Source organism: Scyliorhinus torazame, chromosome 17 (assembly GCF_047496885.1).
Source record: "Scyliorhinus torazame isolate Kashiwa2021f chromosome 17, sScyTor2.1, whole genome shotgun sequence".
In the NCBI taxonomy this organism is placed as follows: Eukaryota; Metazoa; Chordata; class Chondrichthyes; order Carcharhiniformes; family Scyliorhinidae; genus Scyliorhinus; species Scyliorhinus torazame.
The window spans coordinates 29,631,517-29,647,520 of NC_092723.1; the positions used below are offsets into that span (position 1 = coordinate 29,631,517).

Sequence of the window (16,004 nt, forward strand, 5' to 3'; positions counted from 1 at the left end):
GTCCTGGGCGCTGTACCGTCTGCTCCTAGTGGCGACGGGTTTGCAATCCGGGGTGAGTTTCGCAAACAGGGAAGGCAGGTCGACCTTGAGGGTCGCGAGGCCGCAGATAGTGAGTGGGGGTATAGGGCCGCCGAATTGGAACGTTAAAGTCTGGAGGTTGCACTGAAAATCCAACCCCAGGAGTGTGGCAGCGCAGAGGTGGGGGAGGACGTAAAGCCGGTAGTTCTTGAACTCCCTCCCCTGCACCGTGAGGTTTGCGATGCAGAACCCTTTGATCTCCACGGAATGGGATCCTGCTGCCAGGAAAATTTTTTGATTACTCGGGTGGGTCGGAAGAGAACAGCGTCTTACCGTATCGGGGTGTACAAAACTCTCCGTGCTCCCAGAGTCGATCAGGCAGGGCGTCTCGTACCCGTTGACGACTACCGTCGCTGTTGCCGTTTGGAGCGTTCGGGGCCGCGACTGGTCCAGGGTCACCGAAGCCAGTCGCTGTTGCTGCATCGGGGTGTTTTCTTCAGGTCCCGTGAAGTAGTCCATTCCGGGGTCCTTGGCCGTCAGCCAAGATGGCGGCATCCACAGGTCGCACACGGTCCTGGGTGGACAAGATGGCGCCGCCCATTGATCGCACGTGGCTGGGGGACCACAAAATGGAGGCGCCTGTTGGCCGCACATGGATCGTTGGGGGAGGGGGGGTGCCGGGGGGGTCAGTCGTGGCGGGGGTCCACGGTGCCCAAGGGGCAGCCACGCGGTCGGGGGCGTATGGAGTCTGGGACCCAAATTGGCGGTGCCCGTTGGCCGCAATTGGATAGTTGGGGGGGGTTGAGTTTGGGGTCCTGGCTCTCCCCGGTAGATTGCGGTGACCCCCTGGGCCTGGCACACCGTTACAAAGTGCCCTTTTCTGCTGCACCCTTTGCAGAGTGCTGTGCGGGCTGGGCAGGGCAGCTGGGGGTGTTTTGTTTGCCCGCAAAAGTAGCAGCGGGGCCCCCCCAGGTGGGCTGGCGCTCTGGCAGCACAGGCCTGCAGGGGGGTGGGGGTGCCGGGGGGGTCGGTTGTGGAGGGGGTCCACGGTGCCCAAGGGGCAGCCGCGCGGTTGGGGGCGTAGGCACGAACGAGGCAGCGAGGGCCCGTGCCTCCTTGAGGCCTAGTGCGTCTCTCTCCAGCAATCGCTGGCGAATTTGGGACGGGAGCATACCTGCTACGAAGGCATCCCAAACTAGTAGTTCCGTATGTTCATTTGCCGAAACCGATGGGCAGTTGCAGTTTCTCCCCAGTATCACCAGCGCACTGTAGAATTCCTTCAGCGATTCCCCGGGGATCTGCCGTCTCATCGTGAGCTGGTGGCGTGCGTAGACCTGGCTGACGGGCCGAACATAGATTCCCATCAGCATGGCGAGCACCGACTGGAAATCCTCCGCGTCCTTAATGAGAGTGTAGATTTCCGGGCTCACCCTGGAATGCAGGACTTGCATTTTCTGGTCTTCTGTAGTCACGCAGGTGGCCGCTTGGAGGTATCCTTCGAAACACGCTAGCCAGTGTTTAAAAGTGGCCGCTGAGTTTGCCGCGTGGGGGCTTATTCGCAGACACTCCGGAGTGATTCGGAGCTCCATGTCCTTTAAGTCTGCATAATAAATTGTAGCACGATCAATCACTCATGAGACGAGTCAATCGATGGCTTTATTTCGCAGACTTGTTCCCCAGCAGCACAGTTACAGAATGCGGCTGCTGTGAGAACCCGGGCTCATATACTCTGCCTTACTTGGTGGAGCCAGTAGGCGGCTGATCCAATCGGGACCCAGCGTCTATCCACCAATAGCCTCTCGGCATCACAGGGTACCTTAATACCCCTAATACATACCACCACATCCGGGGTGTACATAGAACATAGAACATAGAAAATACAGCACAGAACAGGCCCTTCGGCCCACGATGTTGTGCCGAACCTTTGTCCTAGATTAATCATAGATTATCATTGAATTTACAGTGCAGAAGGAGGCCATTCGGCCCTTTGAGTCTGCACCGGCTCCTGGAAAGAGTACCCTACCCAAACTCAACACCTCCACCCAACACCAAGGGCAATTTTGGACATTAAGGGCAATTTATCATTGGCCAATTCACCTAACCTGCACATCTTTGGACTGTGGGAGGAAACCGGAGCACCCGGAGGAAACCCACGCAGACACTGGGAGGACGTGCAGACTCCGCACAGACAGTGACCCAAGCCGGAATCGAACCTGGGAACCTGGAGCTGTGAAGCATTGTGCTATCCACAATGCTACTGTGCTGCCCTGAAGAACAAATAAATCTACACTATATCATTTTACCGTAATCCATGTACCTATCCAATAGCTGCTTGAAGGTCCCTAATGTTTCCGACTCAACTACTTCCACAGGCAGTGCATTCCATGCCCCCACTACTCTCTGGGTAAAGAACCTACCTCTGATATCCCTCCTATATCTTCCACCTTTCACCTTAAATTTATGTCCCCTTGTAATGGTTCGTTCCACCCGGGGAAAAAGTCTCTGACTGTCTACTCTATCTATTCCCCTGATCATCTTATAAACCTCTATCAAGTCGCCCCTCATCCTTCTCCGTTCTAATGAGAAAAGGCCTAGCACCCTCAACCTTTCCTCGTAAGACCTACTCTCCATTCCAGGCAACATCCTGGTAAATCTCCTTTGCACCTTTTCCAAAGCTTCCACATCCTTCCTAAAATGAGGCGACCAGAACTGTACACAGTACTCCAAATGTGGCCTTACCGAAGCTTTGTACAGCTGCATCATCACCTCACGGCTCTTAAATTCAATCCCTCTGTTAATGAACGCGAGCACACCGTAGGCCTTCTTCACAGCTCTATCCACTTGAGTGGCAACTTTCAAAGATGTATGAACATAGACCCCAAGATCTCTCTGCTCCTCCACATTGCCAAGAACTCTACCGTTAACCCTGTATTCCGCATTCATATTTGTCCTTCCAAAATGGACAACCTCACACTTTTCAGGGTTAAACTCCATCTGCCACTTCTCAGCCCAGCTCTGCATCCTATCTATGTCTCTTTGCAGCCAACAACAGCCCTCCTCACTATCCACAACTCCACCAATCTTCGTATCGTCTGCAAATTTACTGACCCACCCTTCAACTCCCTCATCCAAGTCCACATGCTTGGTCACCTCCTCAAAGAATTCAATAAGACTTGTAAGGCAAGACCTACCCCTCACAAATCCGTGCTGACTATCCCTAATCAAGCAGTGTCTTTCCAGATGCTCAGAAATCCTATCCTTCAGTACCCTTTCCATTACTTTGCCTACCACCGAAGTAAGACTAACTGGCCTGTAATTCCCAGGGTTATCCCTAGTCCGTTTTTTGAACAGGGTCACGACATTCGCCACTCTCCAATCCCCTGGTACCACCCCTGTTGACAGTGAGAACGTAAAGATCATTGCCAACGGCTCTGCAATTTCATCTCTTGCTTCCCATAGAATCCTTGGATATATCCCGTCAGGCCCGGGGGACTTGTCTATCCTCAAGTTTTTCAAAATCCCCAACACATCTTCCTTCCTAACAAGTATTTCCTCGAGCTTACCAATCTGTTTCACACTGTCCTCTCCAACAATATCGCCCCTCTCATTTGTAAATACAGAAGAAAAGTACTCGTTCAAGACCTCTCCTATCTCTTCAGACTCAATACACAATATCCCGCTACTGTCCTTGATCGGACCTACCCTCGCTCTAGTCATTCTCATATTTCTCACATATGTGTAAAAGGCCTTGGGGTTTTCCTTGATCCTACCCGCCAAAGATTGTTCATGCCCTCTCTTAGCTCTCCTAATCCCTTTCTTCAGTTCCCTCCTGGCTATCTTGTATCCCTCCAATGCCCTGTCTGAACCTTGTTTCCTCAGCCTTACATAAGTCTCCTTTTTCCTCTTAACAAGACATTCAACCTCTCTTGTCAACCATGGTTCCCTCACTCGACCACCTCTTCCCTGCCTAACAGGGACATACATATCAAGGACACGTAGCACCTGTTCCTTGAACAAGTTCCACATTTCACTTGTGTCCTTCCCTGACAGCCTATGTTCCCAACTTATGCACTCCAATTCTTGTCTGACAACATCGTATTTACCCTTCCCCCAATTGTAAACCTTGCCCTGTTGCACGTACCTATCCCTCTCCATTACTAAAGTGAAAGCCACAGAATTGTGGTCACTATCTCCAAAATGCTCCCCCACTAACAAATCTATCACTTGCCCTGGTTCATTACCCAGTACTAGATCCAATATTGCCCCTCCTCTGGTCGGACAATCTACATACTGTGTTAGAAAAGCTTCCTGGACACACTGCACAAACACCACCCCATCCAAACTATTTGATCTAAAGAGTTTCCACTCAATATTTGGGAAGTTAAAGTCGCCCATGACTACTACCCTATGACTTCTGCACCTTTCCAAAATCTGTTTCCCAATCTGTTCCTCCACATCTCTGCTACTATTGGGGGGCCTATAGAAAACTCCTAACAAGGTGACTGCTCCTTTCCTATTTCTGACTTCAACCCATACTACCTCAATAGGGTGATACTCCTCGAACTGCCTTTCTGCAGCTGTTATACTATCTCTAATTAATAATGCCACCCCCCCACCTCTTTTACCACCCTCCCTAATCTTATTGAAACATCTATAACCAGGGACCTCCAACAACCATTTCTGCCCCTCTTCTATCCAAATTTCCGTGATGGCCACCACATTGTGGTCCCAAGTACCGATCCATGCCTTAAGTTCACCCACCTTATTCCTGATGCTTCTTGCGTTGAAGTATACACACTTCAACCCCTCTCCGTGCCTGCAAGTACTCTCCTTTGTCAGTGTTCCCTTCCCCACTGCCTCACTACACGCTTTGGCGTCCTGAATATCGGCTACCTTAGTTGCTGGACTACAAATCCGGTTCCCATTCCCCTGCCAAATTAGTTTAAACCCCCCCGAAGAGTACTAGAAAACCTCCCTCCCAGGATATTGGTGCCCCTCTGGTTCAGATGCAACCCGTCCTGCTTGTACAGGTCCCACCTTCCCCAGAATGCGCTCCAATTATCCAAATACCTGAAGCCCTCCCTCCTACACCATTCCTGCAGCCACGTGTTCAGCTGCACTCTTTCCCTATTCCTAGCCTCGTTATCACGTGGCACCGGCAACAAACCAGAGATGACAACTCTGTCTGTCCTGGCTTTTAACTTCCAGCCTAACTCCCTAAACTTGTTTATTACCTCCACACCCCTTTTCCTACCTATGTCGTTGGTACCAATGTGCACCACGACTTCTGGCTGCTCACCCTCCCCCTTAAGGATCCTGAAGACACGATCCGAGACATCCCTGGCCCTGGCACCCGGGAGGCAACATACCTTCCGGGAGTCTCGCTCGCGACCACAGAATCTCCTATCTATTCCCCTAACCATTGAATCTCCTACAACTATTGCTTTTCTATTCTCCCCCTTCCCTTCTGAGCCCCAGAGCCAGACTCAGTGCCAGAGACCTGGCCGCTAGGACCTTCCCCCAGTAGGTCATCCCCCTCAACAGCATCCAAAACGGTATACTTGTTTTGAAGGGGAACGGCCACGAGGGATCCCTGCACTGTCTGCCTGTTTGTTTTTTTCCCCCTGACTGTAACCCAGCTATTCTTGTCCTGTACCTTGGGTGTGGTTACCTCCTTGTAACTCTTCTCAATCATCCCCTCTGCCTCCCGGATGATCCGAAGTTCATCCAGCTTCAGCTCCAGTTCCCTAACACGGTCTTTGAGGAGCTGAAGTTGGGTGCACTTCCCGCAGGTATAGTCAGCGGGGACACCGGTGGTATCCCTCACCACCCACATCCTACAGGAGGAGCATGCAACTGGCCTAGCCTCCATCCCTTCTTACCTGACAGAATATAGCTGCCCTGTGGACTAACTAGATCTCCGCCCTCCGACTCTGCTCCCAGTCAGCTACACTTTCTGTAAACTCCTGGCTCTCTTCTCACTCTTTGCGGAAATGTCGGAAACAAAATGAAAGCAGCACCTTACTCCCTCCTCACCTAACTCCCTCGGTCACCAAACTCTTACTATAGCACTCAAAAAGCACCAAATTCAGCACTCCCTCGGTCACCAAACTCTTACTATAGCACTCAAAAAGCACCAAATTCAGCACTCTGTGCAAACAAAGTCTGCACTGTAGGGGATCACTTTTATACTGTGAATCTAGCCTCTGAAAACTGGCCTAATCCAATTAACTAATTAACAAGCTCCAGCTGCAAGTGCCTACAAGTAGAAGCCTGTTTAAAGCTTATTGAAAATTCACCTTCTTCTAAACCAAACAGCAACTTTTAAGTTAATTAACTAAATAAAAGAAAGACTAAACTTTAGATAAAACTGAAACCTCATACTCCCTCGGTCACCAAACTCTTACTATAGCACTCAAAAGCACCAAATTCAGCACTCAGTGTAGACGAGTTAGAAGTCGTACCGCCTGAGTTTAAGGAGAATGCGCTGCAGGCGCGGGGTCATGTCGTTTAGGTCTTTTTGAATGATATTTACCAGTGGCCTGTGGTCTGTCTCGACTGTGAACTTTGGGAGTCCATTGGCATAGTCATGGAATTTGACGACTCCGGTAAGAAGGCCCAGGCACTCTTTTTCAATTTGCGCATAGCGCTGGTCGGTGGGCATCATTGCACGTGACGCGTAGGCGACAGGAGCCCATGAGGAGGTGTCGTCATGTTGAAGGAGCACTGCTCCAATGCCGGACTGACTGGCATCCGTGGAGATCTTTGTTTCTTTGGCCGGATCGAAATATGCCAACACCGGGGCCTTGGTCAGCTTCGCCCTGAGTTCCCGCCATTCTTGTTCGTGGGTGGGGAGCCATTGGAACTCGGCCGTCTTCTTACCAGGTTCCTGAGAGCCGTGGTGTGGGTGGCGAGGTTAGGGATGAATTTCCCCAGGAAATTGACCATGCCCAGGAAGCGGAGGACTGCCTTCTTGTCCTTCGGTGTCTTCATGGCCTTAATGGCAGATATCTTGTCAGCATCCGGCTGCACGCCAAACTGTGAAATGTGGTCTCCAAGGAATTTAAGTTCTGTTTGACCAAAGGAGCATTTGGCCCTGTTGAGGCAGAGGCCATGCTCATGGATTCGTCAGAAGACGCGTTGGAGGCGATCAATGTGCTCCTGCGGGGTGGTAGACCAGACGATAAGGTTGTCCACATATACGCGAATCCCTTCGATACCTTCCATCATCTGCTCCATTATTCTGTGGAACACTTCCGATGCAGAGATGATGCCAAATGGCATCCGGTTGTAGCAATACCGGCCAAACGGGGTGTTAAAGGTGCAGAGCTTCCGACTGGATACGTCGAGTTGGATCTGCCAGAGCCCCTTGGATGCGTCTAGCTTGGTGAAATATTTGGCGCGAGCCATCTCGCAGGTGAGTTCTTCGCGCTTTGGAATGGGATAGTGTTCTCTCATAATATTGCGGTTGAGGTCCTTGGCATCAATACCTATGCGTAATGCGCATGCGCGGTGCAGTCGTACGTAGTGCGTGCCTGCCCACTGCAGTCTTCGGCCTCGCCATCCCCTCGGTCAGTGCACGCATGCGTGGGAGCCCGCGTGGGAGCCCGCGAAAAGCGCGTGAAATGGCCGCCCTCATCCAGGCTTAGGCCCTGGAGTTGTTTAATGGCTTGCACCCGCTCTGCCTCGTGGGGACCTTGCCGCGCCGTTTCAGCCGCTTGAATGTGCGAGTATCGGTTAGTGGCGTGTTCATGCAGAACGCAGGTCTCGATGGCTATCGCAAGGGTGAGCTGTTTAACCTTGAGGAGCTGCTGGCGTAGGGGGTCCGATTGCACACCGAAAACGATCTGGTCACGGATCATCGAGTCGGAGGTGGAGCCGTAATTACAGGACTGCGCGAGGATGCGAAGGTGGGTGAGGAAAGATTGAAAAGGTTAATTATTACCCTGCAGACGCTGTTAAAAAACGTAGCGCTCAAAACTTTCATTTACCTCGATGTCACAGTGATTGTCGAATTTGAGCAGGACTGTCTTGAACTTGGACTTGTCTTCACCTTCAGCGAAAGTGAGAGAGTTGGAGATATGGATGGCGTGGTCCCCGGCCGTGGAAAGGAAGAGAGCAATCTTCCTGGCATCTGAAGCAGCTTCCAGGTATAGCTGGAATCGTTGTTTAAAGATTTTCCAGTTCGCACCGAGGTTGCCGGTGATGCGGAGCGGCGGGGGAGGGCGGACGCTGTCCATACTACCGGATGGCTGATTGCTGGTCGAAGGCAGATCACTTAAAGGTAGGTCTGTTAAACTCTAACATCACATACTGGTACCGTGACGTGTTGGGTACTCTGGATCTGTGGAGACTGCGTTTACCTTAGCAGTAACATAGACAGGCTACCAACACTTGTAATAGTACAACACTATTTTATTTAACTAAGAGCTGTTAAACATACTTGCATTGTGGGTCGATACTATGTTAGATTGACTGAAGACCTATGCCTAACCTGACCAGCCTATACTGCTAGCACATGGTGGATGTTTGTGCTACTGACTGCGGGCTCTGTCTGTCTCAGAGGCTGCATCTCAAATCAGCGGGAAAACTAGTGCCCTCTGTCTTTATAGTGACCGTGCCCTAACTGGTGATTGGCTGCTGTGTTGTGTGTGTTGATTGGTCTTGCAGTGTGTCAGTCAGTGTGTGTCTCTGCACCATCATATACTGATGTGTATATTATGACACTACCTAGGCTCAATCTCCTCCCAATCCTTGCCCTATCCCTGCAGCTCCACCTAACCGTTGGACACTCAGGGGCAATTTTAAAATGGCCAATCCAACTAACCTGCACATCTTTGTACTGTGGGAGGAAACCGGAGCACCTGGAGGAAACCCACGTAAATACGGGAAGAAAGTGCAAACTACACACAGGAAATCGGAGGTCGGAATTGAACCTGGTTACCCTGGTGCTGTGAGGCAGCAGTGCTAGCCAATGTGCCATCGTGCTGCTCTGAAAGAAATCGCTACACAGCTTACAAAAGGTTGGTTGGGGTTACAGGAATAGGGTTGGGGCATGGGCCTAGGTAGGGTGCTCTTTTGGAGGGTTGGTGCAGATTCGATGGGCTGAATGGCCTCCATCTACACTGGAGGGATTCTATGATTCCATGATACAGCACTGAAGCAAATACTTACCCTTTCATCGCTGAATGTTCAGAGATCTGTAGTGAGTAGAGAGAAAAACAGAGCTGACAATATATTTCAGTATTGCTAAACCTAAGATGCTCATAGCAGCTGATTGCAATGTGACTCTGTCCCTGTAGTAACTGAATACTGCTGCTGTATGTGGAAATAATCTTCACAACTTAATGGAGGCAATAACGTTCATGGGTGATGTGAGCTTGCAGATCTAATATGTTTTGGCACATTTCCCTCTGAAACAATTATTAGAATGGGTGACCATAAGTACCATCTCCTGACTAAACACAAAATGAACCAGACAAAAGTTAATGGATCATGGGCAGGCTCAAGCAATCTTTTTTATTAGGGAATTAAATGGTCGCATTGGTTTTTATGACAAAGGTCTCAGTTCTAAATGAAACCCGATCAAAATGTTACGTTTACACATTGCAGGCAATGGGACATGTGACAAGATTCCATTTTGACAACCAGGTCCTAAGGATAATAACATTAGAAAAATGTCCACTGTTATGCGCAATATTCATTATCTTTGTGGATGCTGCAGTAGCTGGGGTTTTTGATATAAAGACTCATTAATATTAACAGAGGGTGCAGGTTTATAGGTGGTACCCTAGCTCTCCCTGTGGCACCCGGGCACCTTGGCATTGCCTGGCTGGCATCATGGCACCACCATCCTGGCACTGCCATGGTGCTAGGGTGGCACTGGCAGGAGCGCTGACTGGGCGCTAGGGTGTCAGTGCCAGGTGCTCAGGTGCCAGAGTGACACTGCCAAGGGTCTGAGGAGAGTGATGCCCATGAAATGAAGGATGGGGGGGGGCAATGGAGGGTGGGGGTTTAAAGACGGGCATGTGTGGACGCCGGAAAGTTGGGGGGGGGGGGGGTGCAGGGCGGGGTCCCGGAAAGCTGGATCCCAAAAGAGGTTGCAGGACGGCCTGAAAAGGGCGGCCCTCAGCGACCCCATGGTGGGATGTCCTCACTGGAGGGATGTGTTTGTGGTAATGCCCATGTGTGTGGGGATGGCCCTGTCCATCGGTGGGGTTGGGCACCCTTAGAAGGGGCACCCTTCCAAAATGGCGGCCTGATCTCTGAGGAGCCAGTCTGGGGAGCGAGCTCAGCTCCCCGGTGATGAAAATAATTCGAAGTGTAGGCTTGCCCGGAGAGGAACTCACGAGGGCCCAGAAAAATGACTATGTGCCGTTCGATAGCGGTCAGGAGTTCGCCAACATGGCTGTTGAGGAGTTCGCGGGAAACGTCGATCGCTACGGCACTTCAAACTTGTCCCATTCAATCACACCCATTGTCTTTTCCAGTATCTCAAAATACATTAAAAAAACAGGGCCAATTATTTTTGTCGGAAATCAAATAGTAAAATTCAAGTCCACTAAATAAATGGACAATGGTTACAGCTTAGACTTTTTCTCTTACAGTTATTCAATGTGCTCCTCCGAGCTCTATTAACAATGGAAACGTGACTCAAAGAGAAAGCTGGATATACGGAACAGATGCAATATATTCCTGCCATGCTGGCTATACTCTGATTGGCCAACATACCATTTATTGCACAGACACTGAAAGTTGGAGCCACGAAGCACCCACTTGTCAAGGTAATGTACTGTAACATAAACAGAGAAATTCAATTGTACTGGTTAGTAGCGTAAAAAGTTCTCATTACTTTATAAACAATGGGGAATTTTGGGATTTGAATATCTTTCCTGGCTTTGTTCTGTTCTGGTTACAAAGTTATAAAGACATGAGGTTGCCAGCTGGAGTGTTTCAGGCCACGGTTGAAGTGTTATACTGTTGTCTCAAATCATAGAACACCATTCAATTCATTGAATTAAATTTCGAACACATCCTTTGTGCGATTACTTTTCAAACTTCATCCAACAACATTTTAAAAATGGTTTTCAAACAAGAGTAAATAAAGTGCAGTTTATAAAATGTAAATCTCGATCACAAATTATTGCCATATTTCTTTAAGTCTGCCAGTCTTTAACTTGTGCCAATGTTCTCTTTGACTGGCTCTCTGATGGCATAAGCTATTGCCCAGGCGTGAAAAGCTCAAAGTGAGCAGGAAGGTCAAGGTGAGAAGTGGTATATTGGACAAGTGACAAACAGGAGGGTCGCTGAATGGGTGAGAGGTGGTAATCGGGTGAGGGTTGGCAAGTGAACCGCAGGAAACAGACATGAAATGAAATGAAATGAAAATCGCTTATTGTCACAAGTAGGCTTCAAATGAAGTTACTGTGAAAAGCCCCTAGTCGCCACATTCCGGCGCCTGTTTGGGGAGGCTGGTACGGGAATTGAACCGTGCTGCTAGCCTGCCATGGTCTGCTTTCAAAGCCAGCGATTTAGCCCTGTGCTAAACCAGCCACTCATAGTCCTCAAGTGGCCTTCAGGCCACATGTTCAAGACTGCAGTTCCAGCTGGTGGAGGTTTGGGTTTCGAAGGAGCTGTCAAAGGTTTGTCAAGTTGCTGCAGTGCATTTTGTAGATGGTACACACTGCTGCCATGGCACACTGGTGGTGGATGGAGTGAATTTCATAGGAGAATGGGGTGCTGATCAAATGTGGTGCTTTGTCTCAGATTGTGTCAATCTTTTTGAGTGTTAGATCCAGGATATCAAGGAGAATAGGCCTTCTCCGCTTCATTATGGTCTTGTGGGATTTTTCACCACAGACACCAAGCAAGCAAGGTGTCAGTCTGGGTGGCATATTGGACAAATGGCCCCTTTTGGCGGTCACTTGCTTCCTCCCACTCAGCTCCACCCCCCCGCCCCCCCCCCCCCCCCCCACCCCCGCCATGTCCCTCATACCAGAGGGTATAGGCTTACATTGCAGTATCTGTTAGATAATCAATTCTCTCTTCCGGAAACCCAAAATGGTCAGAAAACAGGGCCAATTACTTTTGTTGAAAATCAATCAGTAACATTCTTGTATTTTTGCAAAATATTGTTCACTCTGTGTCGTGTTTTCTTCCTGCTAATCAGCACCAAGAACTCTGAATGCCGGCAGAAACATACTTAGGGTCAGCAAGTGTGGTTTTCTATGAGTCTATTGGTAATGTTCACACAGATCGACATGGGTCACAAGTCATAATGCAAACACCTGCTGTGTCATCCACTAAATAAATGGACAATGGTTACAGCTTAGACTTCGCTCTTACAGTTATTCCCTGTGCCCCTCCGAGCTTTATTAGCACCCCATCCTCCTCCTTAAACATTCACTCCATCCACCACCAGTGTGCCATGGCAGCAGTGTGCACCATCCACAAAATGCACTGCAGCAACTTGCAAAACCTCCTTTGACAGCACCTTTGAAGCCCAAACCTCCACCAGCTAGAACAATATCAATCAGTAACATGCCAGTATTTTTGTAAAATATTGTCCATTGTGTGTCCTGTTCTTGGGCTGCTTTATTCCTGCTAATCACCACCAAGACCTCTTAATGCCAACGGGACACAGTAATGGGCAGCAAGTGTGGTTTTCTGTGAGTTTATTGGTAATGTTCACACAGATCGAAATGGGTCACAAGTCATAATGCAAACACCTGCTGTGTCATCCACTAAATAAATGGACAATGGTTACAGCTTAGACTTTGCTCTTACAGTTATTCCCTGTGCCCCACCGAGCTCTATTAGCAATGGAAATGTGACTCAAAGAGATAGGCGGATATACGGAACAGATGCTAAATATGCCTGCCATGCTGGCTATACTCTGATTGGCCGACGTACCATTAATTGCACAGACACTGGAAATTGGAGTCATGAAGCACCCACTTGTCAAGGTAATGTAAAATGTAAATCTCAATCACAAATTATTGCCATATTTCTTTGAGTCTGCCTGTCTTCACTTGTGCCAATGTTCTCTTTGACTGGCTCTCTGGCAGTGTAAGCTATTGCCCAGGTGTGACAAGCTCATCCTGAATCTTTGTCCTGGCTGTTGTGGAGTGTGACATGATAGCAAGGTGTGGGAACATGCTTTCAGTCTTGTACGCAATCAAGGGTGACAGTCCAGTGCTGTACAGAGGGAGTGCTGCACTGTTAGAGGTGCTATTGTTTGGATGTGATGCTAAACAGAGGCACTGTCTGCTTGCTCTCTGACATGAATGATTGCATGGCACCATTATGAAGCAGAGAAGACATATTCTTCCTGAAATCCCATCCAACATTTATCCTTCAATCTATGCCACAAAACAGATTATTTGGTCATTGTTTTGTTACCTGTGTGGTAGGTAACATGTGCTACTCAATCCTTGGTTATTGAAGAGGTCTTCTGAATCTCGATGAAGAAGACTCAAACTTGTCCAGTAGTAACAAAACGTTTATTGAGTAACTATAACAAAAATTGCATGAGTTCTTTACTTTAACTTTGATACTAGTGATAAGGTTAACAAGATCTAACTACAGTAACTATACATAACTCCACTAGCCATCTGAACTAGTCTGCTATTGCCCTGGTCACAGTGCACCCCTGAGAGAGCCAGAGCCCTAATGTGTTTGCCTTTTATACCCCTGTTGGTCTGGCACTCCGCTGATCATGTGGTGCTACTGATTACACATTAAGCCCTTGTGTACATGCACATTGTGGCGCGCAAAGACTCCGTGAGACAAACAGAGTGAAGTCGATGAGGCTTTATTAAGCGTGTCTGTTCCCAAGCAGCCCGATAATAAACTGGCATGCGGGGGAAGGCACCGGCTTCTTATACTTCGCCTTCAGGGCGGAGTATGAGGTCAACGGCCAACCAGGACCCGGGATCTGTCAGCCAGTGACATTAGGGCTTCCAGTCCCACATGACCCCCAATACATACTACCACATTCACCCCTTGTCAAAAATGAACCCGGCGGGGTGATGCTTCGTATGGTGGTAAGGGTTTACAGTACTGGTCCTGGGAGGAGAGAACAGTTACATGGTAGGACCGTATTGGACAGTATCGTCCTGTTACAACTATTTACAGAGGATATAGGAAAACAAAATGTTCATTGGACAGTCCATCTTTGTTTTACATCGACGCCACGAGTCGGTCGGGCGGTCTGGTCGTCCGTGTCGATCGCCTCGGCCCCGGCGGTGGTGGTAGTGCTTGTACCAGCGTTGTCGCCTCCGGGAACCGCACGGTTTTAGCTGTCGGTGCAAAGGGGAGGGGGACTGATCCTCCTGGGAAGGGGGCGGTCGCGGGGTGCGGCGGTGGCAGGAAGGGGGGCGGTTGGGTTGATGGTGCCGGGGGGGTGTGCGTGGTGCCGGCGGGCGCCAGATCCCGCAGGGAGACCGTGTCCTGTCGGCCGTCGGGGTACTCCACGTAGGCGTACTGGGGGTTTGCGTGGAGGAGGTGAACCCTTTCGACCAACGGGTCCGCCTTATGTGCCCGCATGTGCTTTCGGAGCAGGATGGGTCCTGGGGCCGCCAGCCAGGTCGGCAGCGACGTTCCAGAGGAGGACCTCCTAGGGAAGACAAGGAGACGCTCGTGAGGCGTTTGATTAGTGCTCGTACATAATAACGACCGGATGGAATGGAGAGCGTCCGGGAGGACCTCCTGCCACCGTGAAACTGGGAGGTCCCTGGACCGTAGGGCCAGTAGGACGGCCTTCCAGACCGTGCCGTTCTCCCTTTCTACTTGCCCGTTCCCCCGGGGGTTGTAGCTGGTCGTCCTGCTTGAAGCTATACCCTTGCTGAGCAGGAACTGGCGCAGCTCGTCACTCATGAAAGAGGACCCCCTGTCGCTGTGGACGTATGCGGGGTAACCGAACAGTGTGAATATGCTGTTCAGGGCTTTAATGACTGTGGCCGCGGTCATGTCGGAGCAGGGAATGGCAAAAGGGAAGCGGGAGTATTCGTCCACTACATTAAGGAAATATGCGTTGCGGTCGGTGGAGGGGAGGGGCCCTTTGAAATCGAGACTGAGGCGTTCAAAGGGACGGGAAGCCTTAATCAGGTGCGCTCCATCTGGCCTGAAAAAATGCGGTTTGCATTCTGCGCAGATGTGGCAGTCTCTTGTGACTGTACGGACCTCCTCTAAGGAGTAGGGGAGATTGCGGGACTTGATGAAGTGGTAAAACCGAGTGACCCCGGGGTGGCAGAGGTCCTTGTGGAGGGCTTGGAGGCGGTCAATTTGTGCGTTGGCACATGTCCCGCGGGATAGGGCATCAGACGGCTCGTTCAGCTTTCCGGGCCGGTACAAGATCTCATAGTTGAAGGTGGAGAGTTCGATCCTCCACCGCAAGATCTTGTCGTTCTTGATCTTGCCCCGCTGTGCATTATCGAACATGAAGGCAACCGACCGTTGGTCAGTGAGGAGAGTGAATCTCCTGCCGGCCAGGTAATGCCTCCAATGTCGCACAGCCTCCACTATGGCTTGGGCTTCCTTTTCCACTGAGGAGTGGCGGATTTCTGAGGCGTGGAGGGTTCGGGAGAAAAAGGCCACGGGTCTGCCCGCTTGGTTAAGGGTAGCCGCGGGAGCTACGTCAGAGGCGTCGCTCTCGACCTGGAAGGGGAGGGACTCGTCGATGGCGCGCATCGTGGCCTTTGCGATGTCCGCTTTGATGCGGCTGAAAGCCTGGCAAGCCTCTGTCGACAGCGGGAAAGTCGTGGTCTGTATTAGGGGGCGGGCCTTGTCTGCGTACTGGGGGACCCACTGGGCGTAGTATGAAAAGAACCCCAGGCAGCGTTTCAGGGCTTTTGGGCAGTGCGGGAGGGGAAATTCCATGAGTGCGCGCATACGTTCGGGGTCGGGGCCTATTATCCCATTGCGCACTATGTAGCCCAGAATGGCTAGCCGATCGGTGCTAAAAACGCACTTGTCCTCATTGTACG

The 16,004-nt window shown here is 50.3% G+C and overlaps 1 protein-coding gene across 1 annotated transcript in view; it reads left to right on the top strand.

The window, feature by feature from the left end:
• Window positions 1-16,004, top strand: part of LOC140394571 (sushi, von Willebrand factor type A, EGF and pentraxin domain-containing protein 1-like) — a 109,205-nt gene that overhangs the window by 33,758 nt on the left and 59,443 nt on the right. The window contains exons 5-6 of the mRNA XM_072481927.1: window positions 10,626-10,802; window positions 12,807-12,983. Of these exons, the coding sequence (XP_072338028.1) occupies window positions 10,626-10,802; window positions 12,807-12,983 (354 nt within the window). The remainder of the gene's footprint in view (window positions 1-10,625; window positions 10,803-12,806; window positions 12,984-16,004) is intronic.